A 16493-nucleotide genomic window follows, 5' to 3' on the forward strand; every position below is an offset into this window, starting at 1 on the left:
TTATAAGAAAAGGGTCGGGTAAGGCAGAAAAGAGATTGTAAAGTTTGAAACCTTGTGATGGATGAAGATGAAAACGGTAGGGGAAGATACAGCAGGCTGGGAGAAAATGCAGAGTCACTATAAAGATGAAAAGATGAGCAGAGAAGGAAAGACGCACCAGGAGGGCTCTCTACTCTTGACATCTGTCGTTTTATTTCTTTCTCCACCCTCCCTTTCTTTGCGGAGACACAATGCTTCCTGACATCGCAAAGTGTATCCAGAATTAAACCCCACCATTAGTGACATTGCGAAAGGACAACTGTCTTTCTGTCTTTCACACACACTCCTGTTAATGAGGGAAAAAAAGTGTAGGATGTGACGTGTGTAATTATCCTTGTTATTGGGTTTTTGTCTTTTCTGTGGAAGGAAGGAGTCTGACTAGTCTGATGATGTTACTACAATCTGACACCTCTGTGTGTGTGTTGGTGTGTGTCTGTGTGTTGGGGTTAAAATGCTGGCTGCCAGCTATGTGAATTAGTTGTAATTGTGAGTCTATTTTAGGAAACGATAATCATAACGCTTCTATCACTGAGACAAAACTCATCATGCGCAGATCCTTTTTAAAACTTCTGTCATGACTTGTGTTCATAACAAGTCAAAATCTTTGATCCTGCTCTTTTTTTTAAACCACTTTTTCTCTTTACTTTACATTTTGAAGAATACCAACAAGCAAGCTGTCTTGTCAGTGAGTTTGGCTGGTAGTTGAGTATACTGCAGTCCAGTCCCATAACGCCTGACTTAGACTTCTGTTGAAGGGTTCAGAGGGGTCTGCGGCTACGTTGTAGGTCACGGTGTAGACTTCCCGCTGAACCATAAATTGAAAATATTTTATTTATCACAGGTGAAGCTAATCTACGTTGGTGGTAAAGTGTGACCACACTTTAAGATAACAAGCAAACTTGCATTGGGAACTTGTGTTTCCTGTTGTAGTTTGTCATATAGTGTTAGATCCTTGGTTTTTCCTGGGTTATTTCTTTTAACTGAGGTCATTTGGACACGCAAAAGCTCTTTTCAGTGAAATTGGCAGCACTGTTTGCTGGGTAACGTTTCAGGACGGACAGCCTGTGCTACACCCTGATGCATTAACACACTGTGATGTCGAACGAGAGTGGAAACAAAATGCAATATTTGCTTTAATTTTCTTCAGTGCAACTCTTTTAAAACCTTAATCAAAAACTTCAACCGGACTGCCAATAAACACTGTGAGGCTGATTTAAAGTCAGTGTTATCTGCACACGACATGCACCAAAATAAGCGTGTGTGTGTGTGTCTGAGTAATACGTGAGTGATTGATTATGTCTTAGAAAGTGTGTGCGTTTGATTGAGTCTGCAAGGAAACTATTGAGTCTGTTTTAGACTAACGGTGTTTGTGTGTTAAAGGAGGAACTGAGTGATTGATCGTGTTTCTGAGTAACTTTGTGCAACTGAGTGACTGATTATGTGTGTGCGTTGGACTTTAGGCCACACAAAGCATTTGTAAAACTCTGATTAACAAATACAGGATAACCAATAAAAACGTTCCTAAGAAGTTTGTGATCCTCCTGCTTTTCTTTTAAAACATACGATGGCAATGATATAGTTCAAACTTGTAAAAAGACAGAATTAAATGTTCAGCTTTTGTTGCTTAATTAGTGAATTGCCATGTTAGCGTAACTTGTAGTTGTTCCAGACTCAAAGAGCTAAAAAAAAAAAGTGAGTTTAGCGACCTTATATGTCTAAACTGCATCATGTAAAATGGTAATCCTTGATCCTCCACATTAAAGTTAAGGAAGAAAAGTCACAAGGCATTGAAACCAGGCTGACCAACGGCTGCATTATGCAATAAACTTGCTCATAGCAGAGCCAATTCAAACCCCATTACTACTCACCTAATTTAATCATGTAAATTCATGTAAATGATGTCGAATCAGAACACATGGATCAACCTTACATTCGACAGTTGGTAGAAAACAGCTACTCTAACATACAGATAATTGCTTTGGTGTGAATGTGCAGCATTTTATTTTTTCGGGACAACACCATACAATTGTGTCACGGTGCTTCAGTTACTCTCGATGGAAAGACAAGCACCTTGCATGGACACCATTGGAATGGATGTTTTTTAATGTTGCAGTGTGTGTGTGTGTAGGTACATTACATGTGCAGCTGTTCATGCATGCTTGTTAGTTTTTTAGGTTGTGTGTTCTTTTTGGTTTCAGCATGGTGCACTGCGTGTTTTTAGCGAGTATGTGGGTACGTGTGTTGCTTCGTTTGTGTGCCTGCAACATTAGACAAGGTTGCTCTTTTGTTCCTGTATAGTTTTGATTCCTTCTCTCACATGCTCTCGCCTGCGCACACACAATCGCACACACACGGAGCCACGTTCTGGTGTAACGCCCAGATTTGAAATGCATAGCGTTTCTGTTGCTTTTAATGGAATACCACTGTATCTGCCTCAAGGGAAATGTAAACCTACTACTCAACACTGGTTTCCAAATTGATACACTCACTTACTGAATTCATATGGCTCTTTCTTACCCCTTTCCTTCCTACAGGCTGTTTAAATCTGTACCGTGCCAAAAAGAAAAAGACCCCAGTAAGGCAGACACACTGTAATAGTAAACACAAAGTAGTGTCAAATTAGCATAACCCAAGGTCACAAACAATAGTTTCCCAGGACCCTCCGGATCAATTTTGTTTCCACAAATGAGAAGTGAATCGAGAGCCTCACGCATGTCCTTTCCCACACCTCCCCAGAGCAAATACTCACCTGGGGTGTTTGCTGTATAACAATCATTAATATTCATGGTGCAGAACATACATATTGTGAGAGGCTGCCACCGAAACTAAGCAAGCATTGCATCAAAATTTATATTGGACAACGGTAGGCTGCCTTTGTTTCTGTGAAGCCCCGTGGGGGCTGTGGCAGCCTAGCATAGCAGCGGCGTGAAGCACCGAGTTAGAATGCAGAGGAGGTACTTACGATCGCGCTGGCATTGATGTAATCAGAGTTGCCTTGGCTGCTCTCCACCTTCAAGGTGATTCTGGAGTGATCATCTGAAACAAAAATGGAAGAATTCAGCATATTTCGTCTTTGCAGTGTAAGTGTTCTTTGGTCATGCTATATGCATTATAATGAGGGCTCTCTCTGTATACGTGTTAAGAAAGCTGGATTATAAGTAACAATGCCAACATGTCATGAAGCGTGGATTCCCTTCTGCTTTGACAAGGTTACTTTGAGCTCAGAAGGAAACTAGTTGACTTGTTTAAGAAAATCTCTTCTTTACTTTTCCTCAGAGATTTTATTAATTGATTATTAACTTTCTCTGTGTGTCTGTAGGGCACCTCTAACAAATTCACATAACACTTCACACTCATGAGACAAAAGTTTTGAAACTCTGCTGTGCACTGTTGCCTTTGTATTAAGAGCTGTGAGCAAAATAAACACATTAATATATTTGGCTGCTCTACCTCTTACGATTATACTCTCGCATGCTGTCGGCATGGCTGCGACTTTAGAAAATTCAGTCGATGTCTTGCTCACAGCTTTCAAACTCCAGTCCTCGAGGGCCGGTGTCCTGAAACTTTTACATGTGTCCCTGCTGCAACACACCTAAATAAAATTAGTAGGTCATTAGCAAGAGTCTATAGAACTTGACTGCATGCTGAGGTGGCAATTCAGCCATTTGATTTATGTTACAGCAGCTCAAGAGTGAATGAACATGTAGTTTTAGAAGTACTTTTTTAAATTAAACTTACACTTTTATTTAAATTTACTTGAGTAGAGTTGGGGGTTGCCACCATGCAGTGAAGTCTTGCTGATACCCTACAAATTTTATTCAGGTGTGTTGCAGCAGGGACACATGCAGAAGTTTCAGGACACCAGCTCTCGAGGACTGGAGTTCAACACCTCTGCTCTAGCTATATAACAGCCCCACTGAACAGAGTCCAGAAGTGCACGAGAAGATGACCTTGAAGGGAAAATTAGGGTATTTTTTATTTTTTATAGGTAGAGACAGAACTTTTTGATCATATTTAACACAATGAGGCTGAAATTGTATCAAGAATTATGGAGCTATAAAAAATAAACAAAAAAGGTCTTTCCATTGAGGTAACTGGCCAAACACTGGTTAATTTGAGTTGCATAGGAAAATGTGTTTGTTGTGAGGTAGGCAGATCATCCATTTAGTGATTTCTAGAACTAAATTAAAACTGAGGAGCTTCGTTTAGCCTTGAGAGAATCTGCCATAATCATCTGGGATCCTGTGAATTTTTAAGAGGGACAAACTTTCCGAGTTTGTGCATTCTACTCTTGCGAGCACTCCTCCGAAGCCTCCGGTGATCGGCAAAACAGTTCAGAATTTTTTTTTTTCTTGAAGAAGCCAGTGGTGCTTCAAATAGGAAGCACAATTTATTCCTGACAAACTGCTTTCCCTGCTGACAACCTGGATTTCATTAAGCCTCGGCCTGGTGGAGAGAATGGGACAGCACTTTTTTAGATGGGCTATTTCCACAGAAGCTTAGAAATTTTAATCATTGATGAGGTCGGTGCAGGAGAGCTTTAATAGAAAACTAATTTACAACCCTTCTGCTAGCTGCATCTGCTCCAGGTTTCTGATAATACAGGCTGAGCTCAGAATATAAGGGGAGTGTTGTTGAGAGGTGCTGAGAGTAATGCCACCATGTTTGGACGACTGACATCAGGAGGTGTAACAGCCGAATTTTGGTTCCACTCAGAACTGATGGCTTTTGTGCTCCACCAGTAATGCAGTCTTTTCTTTTTGTGTCTCTGCCAACAGAACTGCAACACCTTTTAGGTTTTAAACATGTTAGAGAAACTAAAACACGGTATTATCCAATTTTGTTGATACTAAAGGCAATCGTTCACACTTTGTCAATAAATTAATTAAAGTCTCCTATAAAATCTACTTGTACATTGTACACTACTACTACCTTTAAGACACAGTGGCAAGAACGGAAAGAATAAGAGAAAGTCATTGTTTACATGCTACAACAGCAGCGGAGCGGTTCTTCTTCGCGTTGCCATCCTTGAGGCCGATGGTGCACGCGTTGGGTTCAGCTTGGTACGCACACAGTGCCTCCCACTCCTTCTCCAGGCGATCCTTATTCTTCAGGTGATCTTCCATGTAGGACTGGAGGAAAAGAGTCAATAGAGTAGGTGAGTCAGGCTTATACTTTCCCATCAGAGACAGATTTATATACATGAAACTTGCTGCGGTGTATTCATTATAGGGTTTCCCTTCTTTTAATAATCTTTGATTGCAATTGTTTTTATTGTGCTTTGGCTCAATATGGTCATGCCTTAAAATTCTGATTCTTTTAAAGGCAATCCTTAAAATTTCTGGTTCAGGATGACAACCATCTGAACTAAACCAATTACGATCCTCTATTTTAGAAGCTACATTTTTCTAATCTTTATTAAACGTTGTGAGTTTTTTCTCCAGGAACATTCAAATGAAAGCAAATAATTATCTAGTGGTGCCATTAAACCAAAGTATTAGTGCCAAAATGCATATTGCTATTTCACTTTATAAGACACACCTATCTTTAGCAGTGTATGCCATTACCTATTACCTATTAATTAATTCACTGACTTTGATCAACTGCCTACAAATTATTTTGGCATAAAACCATAACACTTGGCAAAGCCATGGTAATGGTATCTGATGGTGAACAGTGATGCTTTGTTTTTTAAGCAGCTTTGAAAATGAGCAGCCCGTGCTCGGAAAATATGGACGGTAGGCTCGTTTTTTAATGGATGAGGCAACGGAATGAGCTGGTGTGGTTCTTTAAATGGTACCAGCGGTGATTTATGGTGGCAGTTACAAATGGGACTGATCTTAATCAGAATTAGCTTCCAAAAAAGGCCTAATGGCTTTCTGCTAAAATGAGAGGAGTTTGTTAAAAATGGAAGTCGACCTGAGCAGATGTCCGCGCGGCGGAAGAAAATGGAGAACTGTCCAGATGAAATGCACGTATATGATTTTTAACATACAAACACATGCCTACTCCAATGGCTAACGTCTAAGTGTTGAGGCTTGTTAGTTTCATTAAGTGAGCTCAAAATACTCACTGTTGAACAGCAGGCTTTACACATGACACTGCATTCACACGCACATACACACAACCCTACTGAAACACACAGACTTTCCTTGTAGTATCAGCTCTTTATTAAATTTGTCTCAGAGCTGCTAAAAGCAGCAATGATGTAACAGGAGGTCACAAGCTGCGACCCTCCACCTGCACGCAGCCGCTTATCAACAGCGGGAGGCCCGATCCATCAAAAGGCACACAAAGAAAATGCACATACACACATCTGAAGTAGAAACCACACATAAAGGTTTTCGTAAGGTCACATGTACAAAAAATAGTTCACCCACATACTGCAAAGACACAAAAGAAACATACGCAGGCAACAAGATACACACACTAAGCAAACACTCAAATACACACACAAAATGACAGAATATACACATGCACATAGAAAGCACGTATATAACTTAGGGTGCAGAAAGACACACAGTCCTACAGAAGACACACACACAGAGTCCAAATCTGATGCCTCCCCCCAACTGCCCTCTACCCCCTGCCCCTCTCTCTCCTTCTCTAATGCCAGAGTAATAGGGTTTTGTGGCTGTGTAAAGGGATTATTGCAATCCAATCAGGAGGTGCTGAGATCACCATGTGTCGGCCAAAGACTGAATAATCCCCTTACTGCAGAGGGGAGGGGGGGGGGGGGGGGGGCTTACAGCTACCAAAGGTGCTCAATAAAACCCGCTACGCAATAAGACTCTGCTCGAGCCGCCATTGTGGCTCTGACGCGCCACCTAAGCACCTGTAGGAAATGGGAGCATGAAAGCTGGTCGCATAGGGAGGTTGACGTAATGCAGCAGCCATTTTGGATCGAAAGAGAGTGAAAAGAAAGGGGAAGTGGGTGGAAAGAAATCACTGTGGGATACTGTTACTCAGCAGGGAAGGGTATCCAGTTGTGGAAAACACATTTATCGAAGCCACTTCGAGTGCAATTTCAGGGGACCTGTGCTCTACTTCAGCATTTCTATTTTATGCTCCACTTCATGTTAGAGCAGAATACATATTACCTGACTATATTTATTTAACGGTAATAACAGTTTCTGTGCCGATGATGAATTATTTTTGACTGGAGGTTAGCTTCACACTGACCATCTGCAGAATCTGCACTTTTACTTTGAAAATGTAGCTGAACTCGTAAATTTAGCTGTTAAAACCAAGAATAAGAGATTTGTTACAGAGATTTTTTTTCTCCTTGTGGAACAGCACCTTCTTCCTGCACTAATGGTGTCATACTGGAACAAACATCTTACATAAGGTGCTATCAGCGCCAGTGATGAGGCTTTTAAGAGCTAATCTAAATGTCTTAAAAGAGTCTTCTTTATATCTGATGCATTCTGCATCGGTGTAGGAAGTACAAAAAGGCTTCCAAAGCTTTCATGAGGACAAGAAAAGATGGATCGATGTTGCATTATATACATTTTAGAACAAGGTGCCACTTCAACAAGTAAGTAACTTTAAAACTTAAGTCTATTTGCAGATACAATTAATGCTGAGGGTCCAATTAAGAACTAATGAAATTTCATGCTCTAAGTATTTTGCAACAATTCAGGCAACAATCTTCCCATTTGTGAACTCAACACAAACACATAATGCATCATAACCAATCCATCGACATCCATCTTTTTTTTTTTTCATCCATCTTTCACACAGAGGCAGCTATCTTATTTTTAGTTAAAAGCTGACATCATCCTGACACGAGGCTAACTTCTCCGCAGCTGAATGCTTCTTCCTCCTCCTCGGCAGACCACATTAGAGTGATTTAACATCCATTTCCCGACGCACATTCATCCTCCAGCTATTGCCCTGTGACCTATCAACTCTACAGATCACATCCCAGCTGGCCTGATGGTGAGCTACGAAAACCACAACAGATTCCCAGCATGGCTAATCTCGACGGAGGCCTCCGCTGCAGCATAATCTATAACACTTACTTGGCCAGCAACAAACGACAAGATAATGTGCTTTATATATAGAGTCGCCTAATCCTCTTAAGACACAAGCAGAGAGGATGTGGGGGGAGGTGTTGGGGGCAGGGGGGGGGATCTCGGTCCCAGTCACATGGGACCAAGTAATACATTAACGTAGATAAGATGGTGAAAGCTGTTTCGCCTCAAATTAAAATCAGTGGGTGGATGATGACATGGAATTTGCCAGGGGTTTACGAGAGGCAATTAATTTTTGTAGGGAGGTGGGAGGGCTGGTGGAGAGGAGGGGCACTGCAGCTCACGAGCAGTCACGTTATTCCTTTCTTTGAAGCTGGTGATTTTTATTAATCACTCAACAGTTGCCTCACTTGAGTGCATGGCTGGGCATTAGATATAAATATTTACTTTTTCAAAGCAGAGCCAAACTTGTCTTGCTTAGTAATGGATTTGATCTCCTGCTGTGACGGTTCACCGAACGACTCAACTTTTCCCGAAACATACCGACTGTAACCCAGGTTTGTTGCCATCAAATTTGCTACTCAGGTCCCACATCATGGTGTGAAATTCAAATGAGCTAACTGTGATTTGTTTTCTTTTGTTATTGTTTTTTTTTTATACAGTTGTCACTGCAAAACAAAAGTATGAGAAGTCACAAGTAGGCACTTTTCAAAATGGTGGACAAGAAAAAGGCAGAACAGAATTGGGAAAGCAGTGGAAAAGGATGAAGAGTAAACACAAAAAAAGGCAATAGGGTAAGAAGAATATGCAATAAAAAGCTGCGTGGATGAAAAAGCAGGAAAATTGGGTAAACGGTAAAAAAACAAAGAAGAAGAATGAAAGATGGGAGGGGCATGAAGAAAAAAACGGTTAAGAAAATTGGTAAGTGGCTTTTTGCTTTTTGAACTTTTCTCCACCCGGAGAACTTGGGTTGAGAAAACAATCTGACCTTTCGGTTTCAAAGAGTAGCGGGCTGGTTTAAAACTATCATGTTCCTTCCTTGATTTCCTGACATTTTGAAAAAATAATTTTTTTCTACATGACACTGGTATTATTAGATGGAGTCAGCTTGGACAACTCAGAGCTACAGTTTGTTTCACTGAGACCGTGGAGCTGTCCAAGGTGCTGAAGCACACTTCCAGGCCAGTCTGTGTAATACGATACATCTGCTCTCTCTGTTTTCAATCTCTCTGCTCTTTTCTCTCTCAGGCCAAAACTGAAGTGGATTAAAAGGAAATGACATAACTGAAAAAGCTCACAGCCTGCTAACATTAACTAAAAACCAACATTATCACGGCCCGTGTTGATGAGCACGCTGTGACTTACAAACTACCAGAATCCTCAGTGTCCTATCGGTTTTATTTCCTCAGTGGAAACAACAACATGGACTTCAAGTTAAATGAGACATCAACTTCTCGTCTACACAGAAGGCTCCTAATAAACCCAGTCCACTGGGAAAGGTTTACTATTATTAAACAGCATAGATGCAATTAAAAGGAGTCCATTTGAGTTACATTTTATGTTTATACTCCAACGACTAAACAGCAACCATTATTAAATGGGCACAGTAAAAGCATATCTGACTGCATACATTTGTTAGATGAATAAAACATCGTGATCTTTGAAAATCCACCGTTCTGGATGTAGCAGAGGATGCTTCTATCATTATTCTGACAGTATTGCTGGTATCACAAAATACTGCAAAAACCCAGAGTTGTTCCTGTATGTGTACGTATACATATTAATTCAGCGGGTGTAAGTTTTATATCTTCATATATATTTATAAATATACAAAGCACCTTGAGGCGACTGCTGTTGTGATTCGGTAACATATAAATAAAACTGAAATGAATTGGTTATCAAAAATCTACGTCATAACTAATCGCTCAACTAAAGCAAGTGCAATTATTTCCTAATCCCAACTGCATCTGAGTAAAACCATTGCTTGTAATTAGAGGAATTAGAGTGTTTAGTCAGTATGGTCTGACTTAGCCCAATTCTCTTTGTCTGGAACATCCCTGGTGTTACTTTTAGAAGAAGAAAGAGCAACATCATGGTGTATTTTGGTAGCAGGAGCACCAAACCAGAAAATTCCCCCAAAACTTTGGACCTACTTAACCTAAGGCAGCTTCTAACTGACACTAGATCACAGATGCTGACCAAGGATTTTATTGGTATACATGTCCAAAAGTTAGAGTGTAAACTTTGCAAATCACAGTTCGACAACATGGCATTGGCATATCACCTAAAAACTGCAGTCTTACTTGTCTACATTCATCAGTTTAATGCTTCAGACTTTGAATGGGAAGATTTCTTTAACATATTTTTTTCCCACCATGTTTGGTCTAAAAATGATTTCATAACAGGCACCCCATAGTCTACTGTTGCTCATTTAAACCCACCAACCTATCACCTCTCCCTCAGGACACATTCATTTGTTGAAGAGTAGGTAATGATTTTTATCCAAGTCATCAAATATCCTCTGTTTTCCTTCCTGATTTTAAGATTGGGTTAAAAACAATAATACTTTTTGACTCCTTATAGACTTCTTTTGGAAAAGGAAAATTGTTATTAGTGAATTTAGAATTTAACAATTTAAAGGTTTAAATTAATTTTATGGGGATGAGGGTCTCTTGTTCTAAAAAGAAAAGGCACCATATTATATGTATGAAATGTTGTGATGAAAAAGTCCACTTACACTTTTTGAATTTGCTCTGAAGAGGCTTTTAAAATTTGCATTCATCTCCATCACCTACACAAAATTAATCATCATAGACACATTAGAGTCACTTAGTCTGTCTCCTTGGTTCCCTCTCATCGTTTTATACATTTGTTGCTATGATTTAACAATTTCAGCAATCATCCTGACCAGACTGTGGCCCACACACTGACTGAATGCTTGACAAACACTTTATTTCATGCCACTCTCCAGCGGTGACACCTCTGCAGATATGGATTCATCTCACGGAGATAAAGTAAACATACCTGCAGAAGTTCAGACCTTGTTGTCAAAACTCAAATCTATTTTCATCTGTATGTGACCTAAGCTTTTTATATGCATGCATTATATACTGTGGGTGCGTTTGCCAAACGTTTTAGCTTGGCTGTACGCTTGTGTAAAACAACAGAGACACTCTGCAGCAGCAAAGGGCTGCAGAGGGAGTCATCTCTCCTGAACACAACTCTGGTGCAACTCTCTGGGGTAATTAGTATCTTTGTGCCTATTGAACACATCAAAAAGGCCGCTCTTTCACATCTTGCCGGCAGCCTCATATTGCACGGAGAGAGAGGTGGAGGCAGGGTGGGGGAGTTGGGATGAGGAGGTGGTGGTGCCGTGGGTGGTGGGTTGTTGAAGTGAGTAGGTATGTATCGCAATTATGATGGCGCTTGGCAGAAAGCGACCAAGGTTCAATAGAGATTTTCATCTGCTGTATTGAAGAGGGAAATAAGACTGCTTATAGAAACTGTGGGTGTAATGAGATGTGCAAAAACAAAAAAAAAGACAAGAAGAAAGATGAGAGAGAGAGAGATACAAGAGGATAAAAGTCTGTGTGTGTGTGTGTGTGTGTGTGTGTGTGTGTGTGTGTGTGTGTGTGTGTGTGTGTGTGTGTGTGTGTGTGTGTGTGTGTGTGTGTAGTTTGTAGTAGTTTGAGTTTAAAAGACTGGTTAAAATGGTAAACCAAGTGGGAGGCAAGATGATAAAAATGGAAGATAAAAAACATCCTATTAATAGAATAATTAGAACAGAACAGAAATTTACTCTAAATATTATTTTGTAAACTCCTTCTCGGGGAAATTAACCTACTTTGATAATCCAACTGAATCCGACTGAAGTTTTCATTGTTTTCTCTGAACGATCAATATTAGACATCTTATTTGGGCCACTGACGTCATTTTCACTTGGCACAGGAGCTGCAGTGTTGGTTCCTAGAATTAATTTAATTGAACATTTTGACGATAGCCTAACATAAGGTTATTATTTTAAGAGCAACTTACAGAAATAAGTTGCAACAATCTCATTTTGTTCGTTATTTTGATGCATTTTTCATTCACATTCGTAGAAACACGAACACCAAAAAGCACAACACAGGCTCTGCTGGATGAAAAGCTAAACCACTCGAGATGTGGGCACATTTAGTTTAACCAAGGGATCCATTGCCTAGTGTTATTCTTCTCTATTTTCTTTTCTTTTTAAAATAAACTGATTTCATCAGCTCTGGGTGTGTAATATAGGGTGCACGTGTGTTGGTGTTATAAAGAAAGGTACTCTATTTAAAATAAAGATAAATTATGAACTTTACAGAAAACAAAACAAAAAAATCAGTTACACTAATGTATTTTTTTTCTTTACTAATAAGGATTAGGAATACTATAAAAAATTGAGGTAACTACAATTTCTATTTCTAAAAATGATAGCTCTATTACCCAGCAGTGCCAATTAGTTAAAAACTGTAGTGGACTAAAGTTTGTTCGTCATTTGAAAATTTCATTCAGATCCAGTATTTTTATTTTCACATGAAATATGTTTGCAGGGCTGTTAGTGGTGAAAAAGTGAGCTGCTTTCGACATATTTCACATTGTATTGTGTGATGATTACATCAAAACTGCTCAGCTGGAAACTCACCAGGATCATGTGACCGGTTGAGATGTCCATATTTGAGTGGGCGGGCTCTTCGCTCCAGGAGGAAATGCTGCTCCGTGCCGAGGGGCTGACGGCTTGACCGCCATCGCTGAACTGAGAAGAGACGCTGTTGATCCTGGAGGAGATGGGCTCCGGACGCTCGGCTGGGGGCTTGACTGCCATGCGCTGCCGACACAGCTCCTACGGGAAGGAAGGCGCTACAGATTAGTCACTGCCGTCACGTAGGTGGGACCTAGTAGTATTTTACTCATGCATGACTTACGACACTTGGCTGACAAATTTGTTTGAAATATCTTAACACTACTGATATAATTAGAACTAACAGCAGATAATGTTGCCTTGCTGTAGCATGCTACCTTCAAAGGGAAGTGAATAAATACACCTGACAGTTTGTAAACGGTAAAATAAAAACCCCACTAAAACATGGAGACAGACTGAGAGCTTGCTTTTGCTGCAGTTGCATCTGATGAGGTTGTTTCTCTTTGATGAACAGTAATGGTGGTAGCTGAGTTTAATGTTTTCGTATGCTGCTGTGTTGAAGTTGTGGTCACTATTATTATCAGAATCTTAGCAAGCTTTTGAACCGACCTTTATTTGACACATGTCAAATAAAGTTGTGGCTGGTTAACACTCATTGGTTTCTTCATAATTGCTGCCCAGGGACTAATTATTAGAGCAACAGCTAATAGTACAGTACACACCATGGTTGGTTTTTAAAATAACTGAACAGTAAAATCAACTAAGCAAGTGAAGAATTAATCACTCTGATCTTATTTCAAAGAGGTTTATTTATTATGTGACAGAGACAGCTACTGATTAATCTCTGGCTCCTGTCTCCCTCCCTTCACCCTCAACCGGCCAGGGCAGATGGCCCCGCCCCTCCCTGAGCCTGGTTCTGCTGGAGATTTCTTCCTGTTAAAGGGTTTTTTTTTTTCCTTCTCACTGTTGCCATAGTGCTTGCTCATAGAGGCTTGTCTGATTGTTGGGGTTTCCCTGTATTATGTTAGGGTCTTTCCCATACAATATTAAGCATCTTGAGGTGACCATTGTTGTCATTTGGTGTTATAAAAATAACACTGGAATGAACTGAATTTAGCATGTTAACAAGTTAGCACTGGCTGGTACCCTTTTGTACCATGTCTGTCTTCCTCATTTCAGAGGAAAAATTAACCCTGGCGAAATAGTGTATCACTTCTTCTGTAAAGTGATTGATTGTGATGGAAAAAACAGACAGCTGAAGAATAACACAGTACATCCCAGAAAGGCTGAAGCTCTTGGCAAGCAACAACTGTAGCACAAAATGGATATGATGGAGAAATGGACTAACGTCAGCACTGCCTAAAACTAGAGTAGCTGCAAAACACCAGCTACCCCATATACATAGGTAATTCACATTTAAAAAGCAGTGTTTTAGGTCACATGGCCATCACTTGAAGTCAGTCATAAGTTCTCAGAATCAAAGTTGACAGTCCAAACTTTTGCCAGCGGAACAATGAAGCTTATTTAATGACTTGAGGGTTCTGTACATATGAGTGTAACATTCCTGAGCTCATTAAGAACCGTTAGTTTCATCGTGTTAATTAGCATTTCCTTCCAAAAAAATCCTGCCTTCTTTATAATGTGTATTTGTGAGTGTTCTTATTATTTCTCTTTTTGTCCTCTAAAATCTAAAAGGCTTAAAATCATAAAAATGAAAAAGGGCCACTGTGGGCATAATGAGTGAATGTGAGTAAAGAGTGGATTCAAGCAACAGAAAATGGGATTTGCTATTAAAATTGGGCTTAGTGTATTCTGACCTTCATAAACAACTTTCAGTGACAACTTGTGTAGTCATGCTCCTGTAAATCACAAGTTAGTAAAAAACCAAACAAAACACACGAAAAAACAGCAAACTCACAACAAAAAGAATAAAACTAAAAGACATTTTGAGCAAAACTGAAATCCTTCCGACTGGCTGTAAACACCTGGGCAGGAATGGTGAAAGAACCAGACACTTAACAACCAACTGCTGAATGCTGGCCAGCTTCCAGGATGTTGGTGGAAAAACAGCATGCATGCTCAGCAAGCTTCCCCTGAATACATAAAAAAAAAACTTTATAAAAAGGTTTTGGCAAACTATGCCGCTCAGTTTCTTAGCAGCAAGTACAATATCTTCATACGCCTGAGCAAACTGTCATTTTCTGGATACGTGACCACAATGAAATATTGACACCACATCGAACTTTCAGTCTGCGTCTTCTCTACACAACTCCCAGCAGGACCTTTAGTGAGCTGTAAGGAATGACTGTGCCACTTGATACAAGAGGAAGGAAAAACACACAGTTTTTGATAATCCAGAACAAAGATGTGCAGAACTAAAACCCTCATGTTACAGTTAAAACTATCTGTGACCTTATCTGACATGTTTAAATGCTACTGATTATTTTGTGGCATATAATGTTTCGATCTAATTTCCTCAGTTTTGTTTTGAACATACATCAAAAAACTATCAACGCAGCACTTCATGTGTGGATGTAAAGAAACTCAAAGACAAAAGTTTAAGACTGTGAAGCTAAAGATTTAAAGATGTTGCTATACGGTAAAATAGCATTGTGGTATTCTGCGATAACCATCACGTGTAACACAATTGGCTGTTTTTTGAAATATCTTTAAAGGTGAACTTTTTCATTTTTTCAAATGGCATTTAAGTTAGCAATATTGAGAATGATGAAGGTGGTTGCCTTTTCTACTCTTTCAAAAAATTTTATAAAATAAGATTATATTTTGATTTCTCAGAATGGGCAACATTTTTAAAAAAAATCGTAGTGTTTTTGGAGGGCATATTCCTTTAAAAAAGAGAAAGATACATGTGCTAATTTAGTGTTCAACCCTTTATTTGACTGGGTTTTTAGGCCAAGCAGAGGGGTATACTCGACATTAAAATAGCGTGCACTGTTTTAATGCGTTTACAGTGTTGGATGACTTGTTTTACTGAAAAATGATGAGAAACAGTCTTTAGAGTACATTTTCCTTGGTTTTAGCGTTGTGTCAGAAGTGTTTTCCAATCAGCAACATGCTTAAACTCTGCTGTGCTTTTTCTCATTTTCTGTAACATGTATCCTGTTTCAGAGATGGACTCTACCAAAGATTGAAATAAGGTCAACATGTGTGGAAGTACACCCTGTTATTAAAAGCTCACCCTTCAGAAAGCTCTTCTCTGATTTCTAAGGACATATCCTTAATAAAGTTATTTCAGGAACACAACTCTGTCTGGTCTGCCCACCTGCTCATTCTTTGGGATGGGCGGCCAATCAGAAGAAAATTGGCTAAAAAAGACAGTAATCTCTTGATTTAAATAGTGGGCTTCAGAGAAATAAGGATTGTATAAGATAGTCTCAGTATTGAGAAATTTAGACCCAGCCATGCAAAAAAGGCTGTGTAGCTCACCTGCCACAGGTGTAACATTTGCCTGGCTCATGAGATGGTTCAACACACAACAGGTTATATTCAAATAAATCTCTTTCAAATTGAATGCAGCTTGGAGACGGGCCTTGGGGGAATCTTTGTTTCTGTTTGCCCAATTGGCTGATTTGGTTGTGGGTGTATAATTGCTTTGTTTTTATTGTCTTCCTGTCTCATACCCAACCTCTTTGAATGCTGTAACTAGAATCTTTCCTTAAGTCAGACAACCTGTTAGTCTAACAATAGCTGAAGTTTTGCTGTCATTTTGAACCTGCCGAGGTTTATAGGTAGTACAGAAATAAGCCTTCTGCATTGGAAATTAAGCAGGCTTTCAAATAAACCCGGTTAATAAAATC

The 16493-nt window shown here is 39.6% G+C and overlaps 1 protein-coding gene across 2 annotated transcripts in view; it reads right to left on the minus strand.

Moving 5' to 3' along the window:
- LOC308412638 (receptor-type tyrosine-protein phosphatase N2-like) overlaps nt 1-16493 on the minus strand; it is a 228846-nt gene that overhangs the window by 33046 nt on the left and 179307 nt on the right. For both annotated transcript variants that reach the window (XM_080907154.1, XM_080907155.1), the window contains 3 exons: nt 12679-12876; nt 5024-5171; nt 3002-3075 (listed from right to left, as the gene is read on the minus strand). In XM_080907154.1, coding sequence (XP_080763280.1) covers nt 3002-3075; nt 5024-5171; nt 12679-12876 — 420 coding nt within the window. The remainder of the gene's footprint in view (nt 1-3001; nt 3076-5023; nt 5172-12678; nt 12877-16493) is intronic.

Source organism: Rhamphochromis sp. 'chilingali' (genome assembly GCF_963969265.1).
Source record: "Rhamphochromis sp. 'chilingali' genome assembly, chromosome: 16".
In the NCBI taxonomy this organism is placed as follows: Eukaryota; Metazoa; Chordata; class Actinopteri; order Cichliformes; family Cichlidae; genus Rhamphochromis; species Rhamphochromis sp. 'chilingali'.